The sequence below is a fragment of the Muntiacus reevesi genome, chromosome 9, assembly GCF_963930625.1.
Source record: "Muntiacus reevesi chromosome 9, mMunRee1.1, whole genome shotgun sequence".
NCBI lineage: Eukaryota > Metazoa > Chordata > Mammalia > Artiodactyla > Cervidae > Muntiacus > Muntiacus reevesi.
In genome coordinates, this window is record NC_089257.1 from 73,859,613 (window position 1) to 73,881,131 (window position 21,519).

General features: G+C 39.2%; 1 protein-coding gene across 2 annotated transcripts in view; it reads left to right on the forward strand.

Annotated features, from left to right (window-relative positions):
• SLC35F2 (solute carrier family 35 member F2) overlaps positions 1-15,772 on the forward strand; it is a 118,304-nt gene extending 102,532 nt beyond the window's left edge. For both annotated transcript variants that reach the window (XM_065944826.1, XM_065944825.1), the window contains exons 2-8: positions 465-640; positions 3,594-3,721; positions 8,661-8,820; positions 9,668-9,824; positions 10,387-10,439; positions 11,475-11,629; positions 14,790-15,772. In XM_065944826.1, coding sequence (XP_065800898.1) covers positions 465-640; positions 3,594-3,721; positions 8,661-8,820; positions 9,668-9,824; positions 10,387-10,439; positions 11,475-11,629; positions 14,790-14,975 — 1,015 coding nt within the window. In that variant the 3' untranslated portion in view covers positions 14,976-15,772. The remainder of the gene's footprint in view (positions 1-464; positions 641-3,593; positions 3,722-8,660; positions 8,821-9,667; positions 9,825-10,386; positions 10,440-11,474; positions 11,630-14,789) is intronic.
• The last annotated feature ends 5,747 nt before the right edge of the window (positions 15,773-21,519 follow it).

Below are 21,519 nucleotides of genomic sequence, written 5' to 3' on the forward strand. Positions count from 1 at the left end.
TTCAAGGTGCACGAATTGCTGAAGCCTGGCTTGGAGAATTTTGAGCATTACTTTACTAGCGTGTGGGATGAATGCAATTGTGTGGTAGTTTGAGCATTCTTTGGCATTGCCTTTCTTAGGGATGGGAATGAAAACTGACCTTTCCCAGTCCTGTGGCCACTGCTACTAAGTAACCAAGGTGATCTCTAAATACATCATCAGTGAACTGGGGGAATATGTATTTTTGTGGGAGAAGTTAGAAAAATAAAAGAGAATAAAATTGTAGTCACTCAAAATCCAACACTTTAATTTTTGTGTATATGAAATAAGTGATAAAATGAAATAAAGAGCCACCTGGAATTATTAGCATTTTCCTTTTTGTTTAGCCCTAAAATATGTGTGTGTGTGTGTGTGTGTGTGTGTGTGTGTGTGTGAAACACATAAATTATTTACCAGTTAATCTTATTTTCTCCTTTATTTTCTAGGAATATTTTGAAAACAATTGCCTTAGGTCAGATGTTATCCTTGTGTATATGTGGGACAGCCATCACCAGCCAGTATTTGGCAGAAAGATATAAAGTGAATACCCCCATGCTTCAGAGCTTTATCAACTATTGCTTGCTGTTTCTAATTTACACAGTGATGCTGGCATTTCGATCAGGTATGTCAAATTATCTTTTTAACAAATTATCTTCATAAAAATGTTTGGCTCTATACATTCAAAAAACAAAAGATGAGCCCAAACCAAAACCAAGAACAGGAAACTACTGCTGTTTTTATAAGAGTCACTAGAAAGGTATGACACCTCTGAATTCTATGAAGTTAGTGACTAGAGATTTATGTATAGCTCTCTGAAATTGTTGATTAAAATGATTAGCATCAAAGTGTAACATAGGATTTGTCCAAATAAAAGAAAGTATAAATGCCATCATAAGTTACACCTTTTTTCCCCCCCTGTGGTTGACAAACTTAAGAGACAGTATTGTATACTAACACATATATATGGAATTTAGAAAGATGGTAATGATAACCCTGTATGCAAAACAGAAAAGGAGACACAGAAGTACAGAACAGACTTTTGAACTCTGTGGGAGAAGGTGAGGGTGGGATGTTTTGAAAGAACAGCATGTATATTATCTATGGTGAAACAGATTACCAGCCCAGGTGGGATGCATGAGTCAAGGTCTCAGGCCTGGTGCACTGGGAAGACCCAGAGGAATTGGGTGGAGAGGGAGGTGGGAGGGGGGATCGGGAGGGGAATACGTGTAACTCTATGGCTGATTCATATCAATGTATGACAAAACCCACTGGGGGGAAAAAAAAAATAACTAAATAAAAAAAAAATAAAAAAAAAAACTCAACATTCAAAAAACTAAAAAAAAAAAAAAGAGAGACAGTATTAAAAACACTTAAAAAAGTCAAAAACCTCACTTTCCAAAACATGTATTTCCAGCTAAGTGTAGAATGCTTAATAGAGCACCACTGCGTGTAAATGTGAGAGAAACAAAACACGGAATTAACATCTTATCCAAGATTGATTTCAAGACTGTAAAGACAATGGGTAACCCAGACGGGGATGGTGCAGTACTACCATTTTCATCACATTTAAAGCATATGATAGAATTACCAGTGTGGTGGTTGCTCACCTCTGATTAAGATCCTCTTTTAATATGAACATTAATACCTCAATGGTATTCCTATACATCAGGATAAATAACTTACTTTTGAAAGAAAGTGGAAGTCAATTATGAGAAGGGGAAAATATCCTAAGCGGAAAGCACCAAATTTGACAAGAACTGTAGGAGCTGGAAATAGAACTGGTATGTCGTGGTTAATAGCCCCAGAATTTGCTCCTCTCTGTAAGAACTGGCCTTTAGGAAGTCAGTATGATTTGTAAATGTATCAGTGAAGTCCCTCTAAGGGATGGTTATTATTGTGTTTAGTTGCTAAGTCATGTCTGACTTTGTGACCCCATGAACTTTAGCCCACCAGGTTCCTCTGTCCATGGGATTTCTCAGGCAAGAATACTGGAGTGGTTTGCCATTTCCTTCTCCAGGGGTTCTACCTCACCCGGAGATTGAACCCCCGTCTCCTGCATTGCTGGCAGATTCTTTACCACTAAAAAAATGATTCATAAATAAATCAGTGAAATCCCCCAAGGGATGGTTATTATTAATAGATGCCTTCCATGCTATCTCATGTTAGGAAGACTATGTTTTCAGGATATTCCTGCTCATTGGGATTTAATGATAATTATTGTGGACGGTGACTGCAGTTATGAAATTAAAAGACACTTGCTCCTTGGAAGAAAAGCTATGAAAAGCAGAGACATTACTTTCTGACAAAGGTTCGTATAGTCAAAGCTATGGTTTCTCCAGTAGTCATGTATGGATGTGAGAGTTAGACCATAAAGAAAGCTGAGCACTGAAGAATTGATGCTTTTTAACTATGGTATTGGAGAAGACTCTTGAGAGTCCCTTGGACTGCAAGGAGATCCAACCAGTCCATCCTAAAGGAAATCAGTCCTGGGTATTCATTGGAAGAATTGATGCTGAAGCTGAAGCTCCAATACTTTGGCCACGTGATGCAAAGGGCTGACTCACTGGAAAAGACCCTGATGCCAGGAAAGGTTGAGGGTAGGAGGAGAAGCGGGGAACAGAGGATGAGATGGTTGGATGGCATCATCGACTCAATGGACATGAGTTTGAGCAAACTCTGGGAGATAGTGAAGGACAGGGAAGCCTGGTGTGCTGCCGTCCATGGGGTTGTGAAGAGTCAGACACGACTGAGTGACTGAACAACAGAATCTGACTATGATTCTCACTACCTTGATTTCTTTGCAGGTTATCTTACCCATAAAGCCTTCTTGTATAGCTGCCAACTCTGTATCTCCTTGTGATCTTCAAAGAAATGATTCACAGTTAACTTGAATAAATAGAATTTAGGGGATAAAAGGTGTTTCTTCAATGATGCCACTAAGTCATTTTTTCAAACTTACCACTGGCTTAATTTTCGGCTGAAAGCAGATCTTTTCCAAAAGAATGACCACAGAGTTTTGGTCTGTTTGATAAATTTATAAGAAAACATTTCATTTCCTGAGATGATCTGGATGTTATATTTCTGTTGCAGTAAGAAAGAAAAAGGAATTCAATGAATTTGACCACTCTTACTTCCTTTATCTTTGTTGTTTTCATTGACCACTTGGTCTATGACAACACCTTAGCTTGGGCCTCATACTAGAAAAAAATCTGAGCGACTCTGCTGAGCTGTTGCAGGAGTTTGAGTTATGAGTAATGGACATTAGGAGGGACCATGTTCAATGTACATCGTGGTAAAATATATGCCTGTAATGCAGGAGACCTGGATTCGGTCCATGGGTTGGGAAGATTTCCTGGAGGAGGGCATGGCAATCCACTCCAGTATTCTTGTCTGGAGAGTCCCCATGGACAGAGAAGCCTGGTGGACTACAGTCTATAGGGTCGCAAAGAGGCAGACACAGCGGAGCGGCCAAGCACAGCCCAGCACAAATACTAGCTTTGACTCTTTATCTCCAGATTAACATGCATGGAATAATTTTCAAGTAACATGTCCTAATCTAGATTTCTTTCAACCAGGTAGTGATAATCTTTTATACATCTTGAAAAAGAAATGGTGGAAGTACATCCTGCTTGGACTAGCAGATGTGGAAGCTAATTACCTGATTGTCAGAGCATACCAGTACACAACTCTAACCAGTGTCCAGGTAAGAAGGAGTCCTCTGACCAGTTTGGATTTTATAGCTTTAAGAGAGGATTCGGAACTCATGTGTGCTCACCTAACTTCCTTAGGAACCTGTTCACTCAGAAAAAAACTAAAAACAGCGGATGTTATCTGTTTTCCAGTGGAGCATGTGTGCTAATGCGAAAGGCTTCCTGGAATTAGTGAAAATGTGTACAAGTTAATCCGTTCCTAAACTGCTAATGCTATAGATGAATAGAACAGTTGCTACCAAATAAATATAAATATTTAGTTGGCAATCGATGCTGTGATGTTGGCAAGAGTTCTGTTTTATGTGTTGCTTAAGTGGCATATAAAGTGAATATACTATTGTGTCCCAGAGAAGTTGGAGCCTTACAAGTAAAGTAGATATCTAAGACAACTAATAGATTGTTGTCTTTTTGTTGTCTGTTATCTAATAGGGCATTAGACATTTTGGGTAAAGGTGGTAGCCAAAAGTAAAACGTATACCTATTCCTTTTCTAGGTTTATTCTCATTAGGTTGAAAGAAAAATGTTCCTACATAGCAGTACTTTTCAGCTTGGTGGAGTTCAGGACGACTGATTAAGTTGTCTTAACATTAGGGAGTTCCCTGGTGGCCTTAGTGGTTAGGATTCTGGACTTTCACTGCTGTGGCCAAGTTTGATCCCTGGTTGGGGAACCAAGATCCAGCAAGCTATGTGACACACCCTAGACAAAGAAGAGTTGTCTTAATGTTAGCAAACTTGGGGTGTATCATAACACTGACTCCTCACTGCTAACAATAAAATGTGTTGTAAATGGAGAAGAAAGTAAAATAGATTCCCATGTCAGGTTTAGACTTCACAGTTGACTGAATTTATGACTTAAAGAAAAAATTAGTTGCGGCATGTGGTATCTACTTCTTTACCGGGGATCAAACCTGAGCTCCCTGCATTGGAATCGCAGAGTCTTAGTCACTGGACCACCAGGGAGGTCCCTGAATTTATGACTTTTGATGCACCTTTTTTTTGACTGTGCTGTATAGCTTGCAGACTCTTAGCTCCCCAACCAGGGAGAGATTGGACCTGTGCTCTCAGCAGGGAAAGCACAGAGTCTCTACCACTGGGCCACCAGAGAATTCCTGTTGCTTCACTTTTTCCTATAAAACAGAGATGGTCTTATCTCCAAATTTAAGAAATATGGAAAAATTGAAGATTTAAAGAGAAAGATTGATGATTAATGAAAACTCAGTATTTTTCTGATGTGAATATGGGTTAAATGCTATTACCAGAATGCCATTTAATACTGTGCTAAGCATTGTCCTCTGGGCTTCCCAGGTGGCTCAGTGGTAAAAAGAATCTGCCTGTCAAGCAGAAGACGCGGGTTTCATCCCTGGGTCGGGAAGATCCCCTGTAGAAGGAAATGACAACCCACTCCAGTATTCTCGCCCGGAAAATCCCATGGACAGAGGAGCCTGGTGGGAAAGATAGGAAGTCTTTTATAAGACAGACATCATGAGAGGCACATGAAAAACTCAGAATTTCATAGAAATTAAAACCAGGAGTTACCTAGAAGATGCATTCATTGCAAATAGTATTAAGTGTACTTTTAGCAATGAATAATAAGAGTGTAAGTATATAGAAAATGTACCCTATATAAAAGAGCCGACTCATTGGAAAGGACCCTGATGCTGGGGAAGATTGAGTGCAGGAGGAGAAGGGGGTGACAGAGGATGAGATGGTTGGATGGCATCACCAACTCAATGAACATGAGTTTGAGCAAACTCTGGGAAATAGTGAAGAACAGGAAAGCATGGCACGCTGCGTTCCATGGAGTCACAGAGTCAGACACAACCTAGTGACTAAACAGCAACAAATACAGAAAATGGCATTTTTCTAGTCACATTTACTTCATGATCTCACACACAGTTTAATTGCTTGATTATAATTCTCAGAAATTCTGATCTGTGACAGATAATGATTAGGAGTTTTGAATTGGTACAGGTCTAAACAGAGCTAAGCAAAATACTTACACTGAGGTTTTGTGACTAAAGTTCATGCCTTAAACTAATCTCAAATGATTTCTTTCATCCTAGCCTCTTAGAAAAACCTAAGCATTTGGTTGTCTAAAATTAAGTACTTATGGTACTAGGAAGCCATATTATAAAAAGTGCATCTAACAGCTAAACCTCCTTCCATCAGAGAAGAGTGCCTGTCATTGGAATTCTTCAATCAGATTATCTCCTTGAGTAAACCTCTAGTCTGGTTAATCTGAAAGGGTGGAAATTTGCTTCTTTGTTTCTTTATGGACACACAACATGTAGGATTTTAGTTTACCAACCAGGTATGGAACCAGTGCCCCCTGCAGTGGGAGCACAGAGTCCTGACCACTGGACCACCAGGGAATTCCCCCTGAGAGGGTGGAAGTTTAAATTGGATGGTCTTTGAAGCTCTTTCTTAAGGATTCCTTCAAGGATTCTGTGATTGTAAATACTAATGTAGTAGTTCATGATGTGTCTGTTGACATTGCTGGCCTGTTTCTACTCATGTTACTTTTCATGTCACTTGCTGTATCTACACATTCCCTACCCACAGCCAGCTTCTCTCTCTTATGTTGCTCTATTATTTCTAGAATGCATCCTTTTCAAAGCCCCTTCTCAAAGGCCTAATTGAATTTCATTTTCTTCTCTATAGAGTATACTCCATTGTATCACTAACAAAGTCTGATTCATGTTTATATCCATCCTTCCCCCTCATTCTAGGTTATTACTTCCTGTGTCTATATAATAATTTTTTAAAGCAAAGATGAATATTTTTAATAATAAAAGGAGCAATTCACAAAGAACATAGACATCAGAAACCATTAGATACCTTATCAACAAAGAAACAAAGATACATAAAGGAAAAATCAGAAGAAATATAAAGGAAAAGAAAAAACTATATAATCATAGTGAGACATATTAACATTTCTCTGAGAATATTTTATCAAGTGCAGAAAAAATAAGAATAAGAGCATCTTGAATGATGTCATTAATAATTTAAATATAGATTTATATTTAGTTTATATTAATCTTATCATACACAAATATATTTAAAATTTTATATCTCATATGTTGTTATTAGATGTCCATAGGACATTTAGAAAACCTGGCAAAAAGATAAACATTACTTAATTTCAAAAAGTAGAATTTTCTTGTGTGTATGATTCAGTTATACACACATGTTATTTTTGAAATTATTTTCCATTATAGGTTATTACAAGATATTGACTATAGTTCCCTGTGCCACACAGTAAACCTTTGTTGCTTGTTGCATATCTATTTTTTTAAATCAGAAATCTAGCCAATAATTTTTAAAGATTAAATTAAATAGACTGCTCTTAGAACTAAAAGCATCAAGCAGAAGTCATCTGTCACCAGGAATACATTTTGAAAAGATTCAGTTTAGATAAATGACTGACTGTGATAGATACCAGATTAGAAGTCATGGAACTTTAGAGTGGCCAGATATCTTGAGATCATTTGGTCTGACTTCTTGATTTCAGATTTTGACTTAAGAGTTGACTAGCTGGAGATCACACAGCTGGTCAATGGCAGGGCTGGAGCCTCAGGCCTTGGGAGCTCTTACCAAGATGTAGGTGCCTCCCTTATATGGCCAGTCATGGCCCACCAAAAATGGTTAAAAATAGAGCAGGTTTAAGTTTGATTTTAAGACACAATTTGAGGATAGGGAGTCTTCTGTGATAGTTTTTAGAGTGATTTTTGTCTACTTTTTTTTGTTTAAGGAATATAGTTTCGATTTTATTCCTTCACTATGGCTAGATTCTTTTGGTGTCTTCCAGGACAAGCTATTATCATTTGCATTGTTTAATGGTTTGTTATTCAGGCAGGCTCATTAAAACACTTAAGAGATTAGAGTTCTATAGATGGAATAAATAACAGAAGGCAAAGTGCCCATTCCTATACTTGACATTGCAATGAAAGGCAATCAGTAAACAACTGTGGACAGGATCAAACAAGCTGCTGAGATTTAGGGGCCTGCCTAAATAGATAACAGAGCACATCAGGGACAAGGTTAAAAAAAGAACGGGATGAGCAGTCACATAGCAACATCAGGAACACTATTAGTAAAAGGAATATATTTTATCCTTGAATGCACTCTACAAATGTGTGCTTTTGAGAATCGAATGAATAAAATCTCTTTTTGCTTTATCTTGCAAAGATTTTGGATTTACTATAATTTTGGCACTCTTAGTCCCCCTGCCTTTCAGACTGGCAATATCAGGAGTGTAGAAAGTATTTTCTGGACCCAGGATCAACTGGTGGTGGAGGAGTATATGATGAAGATGAGCGAGAGTATTTGCTGGGAGCAAGTATTTGTCTTATATGGTGGGGTTGGACACTTCGTCAGGGAGATGGGGTCTGTTTGCTTTCTCATAATAACCTGTTCTTTTTGTAGTTCTTAAGCCCAATTGCAATTAAACATTGGTTATGCGATTTTTCTCTGTCTAGGGTTCTAAATACTCCACTTTGTGCCTTTCTTGTTCTCTACATTCCACCTCCTCCATTAGTGTCTCCCACAGAACATGTACTTAAATATTTATTGACTGAATGGGTACATGTCTACTGGACTTAAGGATAAACACAAGTGAGAGTGTAGAAGTAAATTGCATAGGCTGTTGGGCAGAATTCCTGGGTTCATCAACTGACTCCCAAACTTTTAACTGTGTGATTTTGGGCAGCTCATTTAACCTCTCTGTGACTTTGGTTTCCTCATGGGTAAAATGGAGGTTGAAGTTCCAATTTCATAGAGTTGTTGTGAGGATTAAGTGAGTTCATCCAGATAAAACATTTAGTACAGGGCTGGCAATAATAAATGCTTAATAAACACTGATTTCTGTTATTACTTAGTCATCTTTTCACTAATGAGAGATATTTTCAGGTATTTATTTCTCTTTTCATGCAGCTTTTGGATTGCTTTGGGATTCCTGTGTTGATGGCTCTTTCGTGGTTTATTCTTTATGCAAGATACAGAGTGATCCACTTCATTGCTGTGGCTGTCTGTCTGTTGGGTGTAGGAACTATGGTTGGTGCAGACATCTTAGCAGGGAGGGAAGACAATGCAGGTGAGACCGTGTTACTTGTTTTCTGGTTTAGTCACAGAAGACATTTTGCTTATGTCTTTACTTCTATTTTGCAAAGATAAAGTAAAAAGCAGAGAACATGTCCTGATTACATATCTTAAAATTTTTATTTTTAGATTTGCTTGCTTCTGGTACTATGACCACTTCAACATAGCAGTCTATGTTCCTATCTGCCCAGAGTCCTTGCTTTTTGTCATACTCATTTGTTTTGTGTCCTGAGAGAGAAGTTTCTTTATATATTTGCAATAATCTTCTTTTGGCCCATACATTTAGATTAGTTGCTGGAAACCCTACTGTAGATTTTATTTCCATCAAAAAGGAGACTTTATGTTCACAAAATGACCTCTATTTCAGTTACTCTGTAGATGAGAACATTTCGATATTTTTTATGTCATGGTTGAGATAGTTCATAGTATAAAATCTAAATAAGGTCTATGAATTTCCCCAATCTGCAAACAACTTCAGTGTCTCCTTTGATTGAGAAAATTACCTTGCTTACCTAGCTTCCTTCCCTGTAGTTTTCAATGGATTCCCATTAATAAATTCCATTAATTTCCCATGTCATAGAATCATTTTCTGGGACCTTACATTATGGTATACACTACCATCTTCCAATCTGTTAATCTCCTGAAGATCCAAAATAAGAAAAATGAAAGCAGAATTGTGCCAGAAAGTGAGAAGAGTAAGAGTCTTTAAACTTTAAAAATCAGGGTTTCTTCTTCTATAAAATCTTTTTTAGATGATTATGAGCCAGACAAACTTATGGAAGCAAGCTGGAGAGTTTTCCCTAGTGACAATATATTCCTTTTTATGGCTTATCTCTCTATAGGTAATAATGTACTGATTGGTGACATCTTGGTCCTTCTTGGAGCTTCCCTCTATGCTGTTTCTAATGTGTGTGAAGAATACATCGTGAAGAAGCTGAGTAGACAGGAGTTTTTAGGAATGGTGGGCTTGTTTGGAACAATTATCAGTGGCATACAGCTGTAAGATTCTAAACATATCCTTAAAAACAAAATCAGCAAATATGTCATAGATGATTAGTTTCCAGCTATTAATATTCATTGTTTATTTGGCCTAAATTCATATTTAAAATCAGTAACTTGCTAAATATCTATTAGAAGATTGTTGAAATGTCAATAATTATGCCTCATTTTTTTTACACATGTTTGATGCTTAAGATTCCTGCTTATAATATCATTAGACTTTATATTACCAGTGAACACTTTCTTTTTCGGTTATTCCTAGAAAATATTAACTTCCTGTTCATAATATCATGTTTCCCTCCTGTAGCTGACTACCACTAAACAGTGCTTCTAAGGGTGTCAAACGTGTCTATGGACTCCTTTGAGTTTTATTCTTTGTCATTTAATTAAAGATAGTTTTTTTAAAAAATATTCTATGAAAACCAAAAGTCAACATAATTCATCATCTTAAGAGCTGAAGCACTTAAAGTGAAGTACTTAAAGTTTTGAAGCAACTTACTTGTTTATAAAACAGTGAAAATTTATATAAAGATCTCTCTGTGGCCTCTTGTTTTAATCACAGATTGATTGTGGAATATAAGGATATTGCCAGCATTCACTGGGACTGGAAAATTGGTATGTATATATATAATAATTATTTTTAGTCTTTCCCTGACACACACCAAGAAATAAATATTTTAATAACACTATTTAGGCATTTTTATATAAAATCATAGAGTAATTTAGTACACAGAAAACTAGAGTGGTTTATGTCAAGTTTCTCTGAGAACTCCGTAAAAGTTAATCCTTAATCTTTACCTTCAAGAATAACCTTTCTTTACTAGGAATTCTGAATAAGACTGACCTTTGGTCACACTAGCTTTCAATTAGATCTGTATTTCGTGTCTCCAGACTGCTTGTAAAGATTGCCTGCTTGATATAATCAGTGAAGTATTAACTTAAATAATCTGATGGTGTGCAGTCACTACCATTTTGCATTGCCTCTCTCATCTGATAGTCTTAAGCATCTGTACAGATGAGCAACAGAAGAAAGCAGTAGTGGGACAGTCAGGAAAGATTTGAACCTTATGGATGGAAAAAAGTAGTGCATGAGTGTCATTGAATTGAAATTCATCTACTGTGCTTGGATGATTTCATTCAAGTAAATAGCTTAGATTTCCTGTGTGTGTACTGTGTGTGTGTTGAGTGAGGTTGGAGAAGCGGTTGTGAAGCAGGGATACTAAGTAGTCAGCACCCACATGACTAGCTCCCTTATGGGATGAACAAAAGATAAAACCCTAACAACTGTCTTTGATGCCCTAAAAATACTTTATTCTGAATTCAGCCACACAAATCGTGTCCAACCATGATGCCTTTTATCATTGGCATCTCTCTGGGCAGGTGTGGATAGCATGGAGCGAAAAGAGCTGTTAACTTATGCCATATGCAAGATTCTATGGCCTTGATCATTTAACACTCTGTTGGGTTTTTTTAAGTTCTTCATCTACATCCAGTGAGAACTTTGTATGTCTCATTTGTAATGCTTACTGTTAACGAGGGACTTTGTGGACGGTATGTTAAAGGATCAGGGAATTTTACGTCAGGCAAGCTTTATCCTTTATCTGTTGATTTCTTCCTTTAACATTAGATATTCCATTTTCCCCCCAACAGCCCTGCTATTTGTAGCATTTGCCCTCTGCATGTTTTGCCTGTACAGCTTCATGCCACTGGTGATCAAAGTCACCAGTGCCACTTCTGTCAACCTGGGCATCCTGACAGCTGACCTCTACAGTCTTTTTTTTGGACTTTTTCTGTTTGGCTATAAGGTGAGCAATTAGATCTTGTTCAAATAAGAACACTTGTTTGGTATAAAAGAAGTTGTGGGTTTCTTTAAAATTTTAGATCCCAAAATAAAACCTTCTCATCTCCTTAGCAAGAATTTCTTACTGCCTTAGAAATCTATCTTTCCATAGTATAAAGCTTGTTGACCTGCCTGCTATTACAATCATTTGAACAAATAGAATGTCAGCTGTTGCTTGCTAACGTTACGTTTAGCTGGGTATAGCAACTGTATTTCTTTATCCTTATAAAGTTTTAGATCTGGGTGGAAATTACTTGGTATTGATTGACCCTATTCCCAGGAGTTGATCATGAACTCAGAATGCCTACTTCACTGTGTTCCCAGACATTTCTGCTTAAGAAGCATAAACCAGTTTTGCTTTTCAAGATTATGTCATAGGAACTAGCTGTTATCGTTGCAAAAACCCTGCTGGTTATGGTATTCATGAACTAAGCCTGAAGAAGTATTTATAGCTGTTTGGTGGCATCATTAGAAAGTGACCGATGTCAGAGTGAATCAGACAGTGATCTTGATAGGCTTAGGTTCTTTCCTGTGATAACAATCATTAAGGGGTACAAAGCAAGCCTTTCAGGTGTGTTAGCTGTTCCGTGCTGGTGTTATTGCATTTCACGTGGCCTCCACTAGAGGACCGTGGTGATTTTATTCTGCAGTTCAAGGCCAGGTGATGACTCCCAGAGAAAGCTTGAAAGCTCTGCAGTATAACTTGTGACCTGGCTCACCTGTGCTTTTTTTTAAAACTAAACATATTGAGATAGCATTAGTAGTTTAACATTTACTTTTCCCTCATAAGTAAAATGATGTCCAAGGAGGAAGTAAGCTTAAACAGAAGCTTCAAAGTGAAAATACACTTGTCGCTACCTATTATAAGCTCCCTAAATGTAGATATTTGCTCTTTAACTGTGATTAACTTTAATGAGAAAAAGAGTTTTTGTGTGTCATTGTTTTGCCTAAATGATTTACACTATTGTTTTCAAAATGGAACATGCAAACGATAAATTCCTTTGCAGTTCTTTTGCTTCGTGTTTCTTTGTCCCTGCATGTCTAGCAGCTCACTTTTAACTCAGATCAGATTTTATTCTTTTTGGTCAAAGGCTATTTCAAGACTTGTAAAGGAAAGAGGAGGTCTGCTGTGATCCTCAAAGTAAATTACAGACGTTGGAAATCATACAGAACATAAAGAAGATACCTAGGATTTTAGAAGAAAATTTTAAGTAAAGAATCACAGCTCAATATATCACCAATTTTAAAAAGTGCAGCATCTAAGATAACTTGGGCTCTGATATTTTGAAACAGTTGAAGATGTTAAAAATTTCCACCTTCATTGGTGTCAGACTCCACACCCCCAGATTGATTTTTAGTAAATACTCACTGAACAGATTAGCCACAGAAACTTCCTATATAGATCCAGACACAAAGGGTAGAATTGAAAATTGAAAAAATTGAAAATTCAGGAGACTTATTATCTTACTCCCTGAGAGTCTCTCTCTTCTAATAAAGGTGCCTCCATTTAATCACCTGGTGGCTCAGATGTTAAAGAATCTGCATGCAATATGGGAGACCTGGGTTCGATCCCTGGATCAGGAAGATCCTCTGGAGAAGGGAATGGCTACCCACTCCAGTATTCTTGCCTGGAGAGTTCCATGGACAGAGGAGCCTGGTGGGCTACAGTCCTTGGGGTTGCAAAGAGTCAGACATGATTGGGCAACTAATACTTCTTAAGAGGAACAAGACTTTTTCTTATAAACATTTAAAACCTCCAAATCAAGCAGAACATGTTTTGAATAAGTTGCTGTGTTTCTTCACAGTTAAAAATGAACATTCTATGGGAGAGCACAATTGACTTTTATGATACTAACTTCAAAAGTTTCAGTTCAGTTCAGTTCAGTTCAGTCGCTCAGTCATGTCCGACCCCATGAATAGCAAAACACCAGGCCTCCCTGTCCATCACCAACTCCTGGGGTTGACTCAAACTCAAGTTCATTGAGTTGGTGATGCCATCCAGCCATCTCATCCTCTGTCGTCCCCTTCTTCTCCTGCCCCCAGTCCCTCCCAGAATCAGGATCTTTTCCAATGAGTCAACTCTTCGCATGAGGTGGCCAAAGTATTGGAGTTTCAGCTTTAGCATCAGTCCCTCCAATGAACACCCAGGACTGATCTCCTTTAGGATGAACAGGTTGGATCTCCTTGCAGTCCAAGGGACTCTCAAGAGTCTTCTCCAACACCACAGTTCAAAAGCATCAATTTTTCAGCGCTCAGCTTTCTTCACAGTTCAAAAGTTTAGGGTACTCTAAATAGCTTTAACTCCCCCTTAATCTTCTCTGAATCACTACCCCCCCAAACCCCCCCACCCAAGTAAAACACATTTATTCAATACTAGCTATGTGCTGGGTGCTGTGCTGAGATTGGATCCAAGAATGAAACCCATGGAGGAAATTAGTTTGGCTCCTGCTCTGCTTGAAATTATCACTGGCTTTGCATCATCACTGAATCCATTGGAGGCCTTCCCTCTTTGGGGAGGGCTCTGGCTATTCCAGGCTTCTCAAAGTTTAAGGTTAAGAAGTAATTGAGCATCTATGAAACATTAACGTGTTAAAACCAATGGTGGCCTGTAGAAGCCCATAGCTGGAGGTGACCAGCAATCTATGTAATACTCATTTCAAAACCTATTTTGTTTCTCCTTCTACCCTTGGTAATGGGTCTCACTTTTTCTTCTCTTCCATTTTATTTCTCCTGTCCTTCTCCAACCCATTCTGTTTTCTTATTGTTTCATGCCATTGTTATATGTTGTGTCTAAATTTGGGTCTTTCCTTTTAGCCTCTCCACTAAGTAAGTGGGACTAGTTGTGAGGTGGGATGTAGCCGTATTATTGCAGAGAAAGGCAAGAGTCCATTTCCTAGAGATCTAAGATTTTTTACCCAGTTGACTGATGTGCTGGGTAATGGTGGCAGAAATCACACATTCACCAGTACACACACTTGGGACAGTTTTGGTCCTTCGTATCTCTTTGGACAACTTTCAGATAAAAAGATTATGAGAAGGTAACTCTCCAAACTCAGTGGACCGAAGGCAGCCGCAAAGATGTGTCTGTGAGAGAGTACTATCCATAGCCTCTCCTCTCCTCCTAGTTTTCAGGACTCTACATCCTGTCCTTCACCGTCATCATGGTAGGTTTCATCCTGTACTGCTCCACCCCAACGCGCACGGCAGAGCCAGCTGAAAGCAGCGTGCCGCCAGTCACCAGCATTGGAATTGACAACCTGGGGCTGAAGCTTGAGGAGAGCCTGCAGGAGACCCACTCTGCCGTCCTGTAGCTGGAGAAGAAGGCATACACGTCCACATGAGGTTTCCTGGGGAGCTGGGAGCTGTCACCTGGATAAAGCAGAGTCTACTGCTTTGGGACACTTGAAAACTTATCAGAGTGAACACCCTGTAGCATTGGGTTTGATCCAGTTGGATTTTAAAAGGAGTATTAAAATCATGTATCAAAAGTGGAAATGCCAAAATAGAGCAGAAGCCGAGGCTAGGATTGTGTTTCTGTATGTTTCGGGCCCAATACCTGTTAGTGTCAGGGAGACAAGGTATGAGGCGCACCCTGGGCTGTTAGATGCACAAGTGGGAAAGCAGGATTGGGCAGATACTTGGGTGTGAGCCAGACTCAGGCTGTCCAGGCTGGGCTAGGTAGTCAGGAGGAGGGGCAGCCCAGGGTGGTTGGGAGTAGGTTTTCTCATTTGGAGGCATCTGAGTTTTGTCTTGCTGAGCCAATTATTGTACACAAACCTTGTGGCCTTTTAGGAAAGGGAAAATGGGTGGAGCAGCACTTGAGAAATCCTGAGATACAACGTGAATACAATAGAAGCCTTCAAGTGGAGTACAGTAAACCTAGGAACCTTCTCCCAATTGTTAGTATGCTACTTCTTAGCAAATAATGTGCCATGCGATTTTTATGATACCTCTTCAATACAGAGTGTTAATATGCAGCAGCATTATGATATCAACTGCCAGTATACCACTTTGTAAAACCTCTGTATGTGAACTTTTTGGGGTGAAAAATATAATAATGAAACTGAGGGTAAATTCGTATTATTAAAAGATTTTGATTTCATGGAAATATATTTACTGTGTGGTTTCTTTGATTACCTAATTCCCCTTATGGATTTTAAATGACAGTATATTCAAGTTTTCCTCATATACAACTTTTTAAAATCATGTCTTCTTCAGGTGGGGCAGCCTTCTCTATTTGGGGCTATGTCAGAATGGAGGGGAAATCAGAGCGAGCTCCCAAGTTATTTGCTGGGATAAACTTTTAAAACTTTCGAATTACCTTAATTAATTTTTTAAGAAAGCTTTTTAAGTGAAATAATCTTTCATTTTCTGCAGCCAGTTAAAACTGATGTTTTACTCTACCATTAACAACTGTCAGTGAGTGGGAAAAGGCTATGTTAAAATGTTTGACTCTTTGGAGAAGACTTCCAGTTTGATTAATACACTGATTATTTCTTAAAATACCTTGATTAACAATAAACCTGTGTCTATAGGGATAGTGGTGAAGTAGCCCCGATGGCTCAAGTGGTAAAGAATCCACCTGCTGCACAGGAGACACAAGAGGCTTGGGTTCCCTCCCTGGGTCGGGAAGATCCCCTGGAGTAGGAAATGGCAACCCACTCCAGTATTCTTACCTGGAAAACCCCATGGATGGAGGAGCGTGACAGGCTACAGTCCATAGCGTCGCAAAGAGTTGGACACGACTGATCTGGTAAACAGACAGAGACAGATAGGCGGAGAATCTCAGGTGACAATATCCCACTGGATACGTATCCAGTGTTCTGAGTCTGAGCTCAAATGAATCTGAGCTACTATGAAGCCTTTTTAAGGCTGTCTAAGCTGGGTCTCCCCCTCCTTGATGTTCCCAGGGGCCCTTGTTTATTCACATCTTCCTTATAACACTTAGAGGTGCTTGTCATTTACTTGTCCCTTTTCACCACAGGTTGAGCTCTTCCTTGTCAACAGCTTTTTATCATCTTTCTGTCCTTTGGTCATCTCACTTCTTCTTGAGTGAAGTGAGATTAATGAACTTTGTCTTTGGTCCCAGTTCAGAGCATTTAACGAGAGTCTGATCTAAAGTAAGCCCTTTTATGCAGGTTCATGTCTGTTGTTCAGTTGCTAAGTTGCGTCCAACTCTTGGTGACCCCATGGACTGCAGCATACCAGGCTTCCCGGTCCTTCCATATCTCCTAAAGTTTGCTCAAACTCATGTCCACTGAGTCGGTGATACCACCCAACCATTTCATCCGAGGTTGACATCTTCTTCTCCTCCCCTCAATCTTCCCCATCTTTTCCAAAGAGTCAGCTCTTCACATCAGGTGGCCAAAGCATTGGAACTTCAGCTTCAGCATCAGTCTTTCCAATGAGTATTCAGAGTTGATTTCCTTTAGGATTGACTGGTTTGATCTCCTTGCAGTCCAAGGGACGAGAGTCTTTTCCAGCACCATAATTTGAAAGCCAATTCTTTGGCCGCTCAGCCTTCTTTATGGTCCAACTCTCATATCCGTACACAACTACTGGAAAGCCATAGCTTTGACTATATGGACCTTCGTCAGCAAAATGGTATTTCTGTTTTTTAATGTGCTGTCTGCATTTGTCATAGCTTTTCTTCCAAGGAGCAAGTGTCTTAATTTCATGGCTGCGGTCACCATCCATAGTGATTTTGGAGCCCAAGAAAATAAAATCTGCCACCGTTTTCACTTTTTCCCCGTCTGTTTGCCATGAAGTGATGGGTCTGGATGCCATAATCCTAGTTTTTTGAATATTGAGTTTTAAGCCAGGTTTTTCACTCTCCTCTTTCACCCTTATCAAGAGGCTCTTGATGTCTGTAGGGAGTAAATTATCCTACCCTGCTCTTTTTTCACCTATTGCCCTTAATCCTGGTGTTCCTCCTTGCTTGCTCCCTTTGGAAAGGGGCAGAGGAGTTCCAGTCTAGGCATCTCAAATTAAAATTCAGAATTCGGGGTTCCAAAGGAGCAATGGTATGAATGGCATTCAGAAACTAAATAATAATACTGCAAGGCTGTGCATATAAGCAGGGGCTTCTCCGGTGGCTCAGGGGTAAAGAATCACCTGCAGTACAGGAGCCTTAGGAGACACGGGTTCGATCCCTGGGTTGGGAAGATCCCCTGGAGGAGGGCATGGCCACCGACTCCAGTATTCTTGCCTGGAGAATTCCATGGACAGAGGAGCCTGGTGGTCTACAGTCCATGGGGTCGCAAAGAGTCGGAGACGACTGAAGCAACTTCACACACACACAAGGCTGTGCATCCTGGTTTAAGTAAGTTGTGAAGACTGTCACTTTAACCTGCATAATGCCACTTTCATGGAAGATGTGTTATCACATATCTGGCTTACACACAATCTTTTGAAACACAACACACTATTAAGCTGAGAACTTCCTATAAATTCTTTCTCAGTCTATTAAAGCAATATTGATTTTTCTATATTTTTTGTAGATATTCATGTCATTAAAAAAATTCTGATGAATAGTATAATAGAGTTTCTAGGTCTTTCTCTCGTGTTGTATAGAGGTAATAAATTGTGCAATTGGACTGTGGTAACACTGTCAGAAGAGAGGGCTTTGGTGGTACCATTTTCATTATTTGCCTTTTGAATTTAGATTCTCTTTTTTGGATGTGCTGTGCTGAGTCACGTCAGTCATGTCTGACTCTTTGCAACCTGATGAACTGTAGCCCGCCAGGCTCCTCTGTCTATGGGATTCTCCAGGCAGGAATACTGGAGTGGGTTGCCATGACCTTCTCCATGGGATCTTCCCGACCCAGGTTTCAAACCCGAGTTTCCTGCTCTCCTGCAGGCAGGTTCTTTACCCACTAAGCCACCTGGGAAGTCCCTTTTGGGGATGAGCACTTAGCATTTCTTACCTTTCTGATGTGCTTCAGAGTATTAGAATGTAATATCAGTGTTTCCAACAGGTGGCGCTTTAACAATTAGAAAAAAGACCTGTGACATTAAACAATCTTTTGTAGCAGGGCCATCATGTTCTGTTAAATCAAAGTGTTTTAAAAGGACCTTGATGTCTGTCCTCAGCAAGGATTGCCTTTGATTAACAGCTGAAAAATGCACATCTCGGAAAAGTTGAAATATCCTTTATGGGTCACATATTTTGGTGACTAAAGTGAAAACAGAATCTAAGATTCCTTTCAGTTTCACTGAAATTCTTACTACTTGAAATAGAGAATTCTGAGGGGGCTGTGTGTGGTTCCCATGGAACTGCTGAGCCAGTGAATGTGAATGCATCTCAAATGGGAGGAACCAGGGAGATTTTCCTCTAAAAACTAGCTTGATGGTGCAGTTTTTTATGTGGCTCTGGAGCCTGCCCTTTTAAGAAGCTGTCAACATGCATTTCTGTGAGGTCTTCTGTATGCCTAGTCACGATTCTTTTTTCTGTCATTATTATGGTGATGTACCATTTTCATCCACATTTAATCACTTAGTATCTGGACACATCTTCAGCCCTCAAAAGAGACCAATAAATCAGAGAAATTCAGCAGATAGCCACTTAGCTTATTAAAAGGCAAGAGATTTATGAGGAAATTGGGTAATGCTAAACATGCAGTTCTTCAATAGTATTTTTATAAAAAGTGTTTTGAAAAATCTCACAATATTTATGTGGTATATCAGAGGAATAAAGCCTCTTTAGCAAAATTTTACCTGTAGAATTTTTTGTCCCCAAGTTTCTTCATGCACTTTATTCTTGGTTTAAACATTGCCCTCTTTTAGCAATTTTAAAGTGCAGACACTTTAGAAAAGAAAATTGGGAAGAGAAATGATATCAATAAAAAACATAGGCCATTTGAATAATTATTCATTCCAACTACCATAACAAGCATGCAGATCATACCCCTGTAATCATCATTCAATCAGTTATTCATAGCTTGCCCAGTGAGGAGGCTGGGCTCTACACACCAAGTAAGATGTAGAGGATTTGCAGTGCAATAACAGGATCCTGGAGTCCCACTTTCCATGACCTCAGAAGTTGCTTTCCTTCTGTTGTTGATGGTGCTTTTCCATTCTTGCCTGAGTGTTTCACATCCTCTCAGATTCATATTCTGACTTTGGCCTTGTGGACCTTATCCCCACCTTGGTCTTGATAAAATCCTGCTAGTTCAATGCATGTACCTGCGGTGCAGGAGACCAGACCGGTGCATCTGAATGCAAAGAATCTGCCTGCAGTGCAGGAGACCCGGGTTTGATCCCTGGGTCAGGCAAATACCCTGGAGAAAGGCATGGCAACCCACTCCAGTATTCTTGCCTGGAGAATTCCATGGACAGAGGAGCCTGGCGGGCTACAGTCCATAGGGCTGCAAAGAGTCAGACCTGACTGAACAACTAACACTCTCATTTTCACACACAATTCACAGTCCAGTGCATCACCTTTACATGAACCCACAGACACACACACCACTGTCACCACTATCACCACCATCACCAACTCCTACGCATTCCCCTGCCCCCTGTCTCCCCATCCTACCCCCATCTTATTAATATTTTTCCAGAAATTGCAGTTGTTGATAAGATTAATTGCAACTGTTTAAGGAAATATACCCTTACACCTGACACATATCTAGAGCCATTCCTGTAAAAGTTCATTTTCTTTGGCCAGTTGTTCGATTAAGTGTACGGACATACTTCGTTTAACTGTGTTTTGCTGATAAGCACTATTTTCACAAATTGAAGTTTTGTGGAAACCCTGAATTGAGGAAGTCTGTCAGCACCATTTTTTCCAACAACATTTGCTCGCTTCATGACTGTGTCACATTTTAGTAATTCTAGCAATATTTCACACTTTTTCATTATTATATATTTGTCATGGTGATCTGTGGTCAGTCATCTTTGATATTACTATTATAATTTTTCAGGAGCCACAAACTGTACCCATATAAGACAGGTAATTGGGTAAATGTTGTGAGTTTGACTCTTTCACCAACCAGCCATTCCCTTGTCCCTCTCCCTCAGCCTCACTATTCCCTGAGACACAATATTGAAATTTGGTCTATTAATAACTCTGCAGGGGCCTCTAAGTGTTCAAGTGAAAGGAAGAGTCACGTGTCTCTGACTTTAAATCAAAAGCTAGAAATGATTAAGCTGAGTGAGGAAAGCATGTTGAAAGCAGGAAAAAAACTAGGCTTCTTGTGCCATGTAGCTAAGCTGTGAATGCGAAGGAAAAGTTCTTGAAGGAAATTATAAGTACTACAACAGTGAACACATGAGTGGTTTAAAAAAAAAGTGAAACAGTGTTATTGCTGATATGCAGAAAATTTTGGTGGTCTGGATAGAACATCAAACTAGTCACAACATTCCCTTAAATCAAAGCCCAGTCCAGGGCAAGGTCCTAACCTTTTCAATTCTATGAAGGCTGAGATAGGTCAGAAAGCTGCAGAAGAAAAGTGTGAAGTTGGCAGAGGTTGTTCCTGAGGTTTAGGGTACAACATCATCCCCATAACATGAAAGTGCAAGATGAATCATATATAGGAGCTGCACAGTAATCTAAAGGACCTAGCTAAGATAATTAATACTGTGGTTCCTCTAAACAGATTTTCAGTGTAGATGAAAGAGCCTTCTACTGGAAGAAGATAGATGCCTGCTAGGACTTTCATAGCTAAAGAGGAGAAGTCATTGCCTGACTTCAAATCTTCAAAGGACAGGCTGATTCTTTTTTTAGGGGTCTTTTTGAAACAAGACCTACTGTGAGTAAAATGCTATCAAATAGCATTGCAAATTGTAGAGAAACTGTTCATGAAAGTAAGAGTCAGCTGATGCAGCAAACCTCATTGTTGCATTATATTAAGA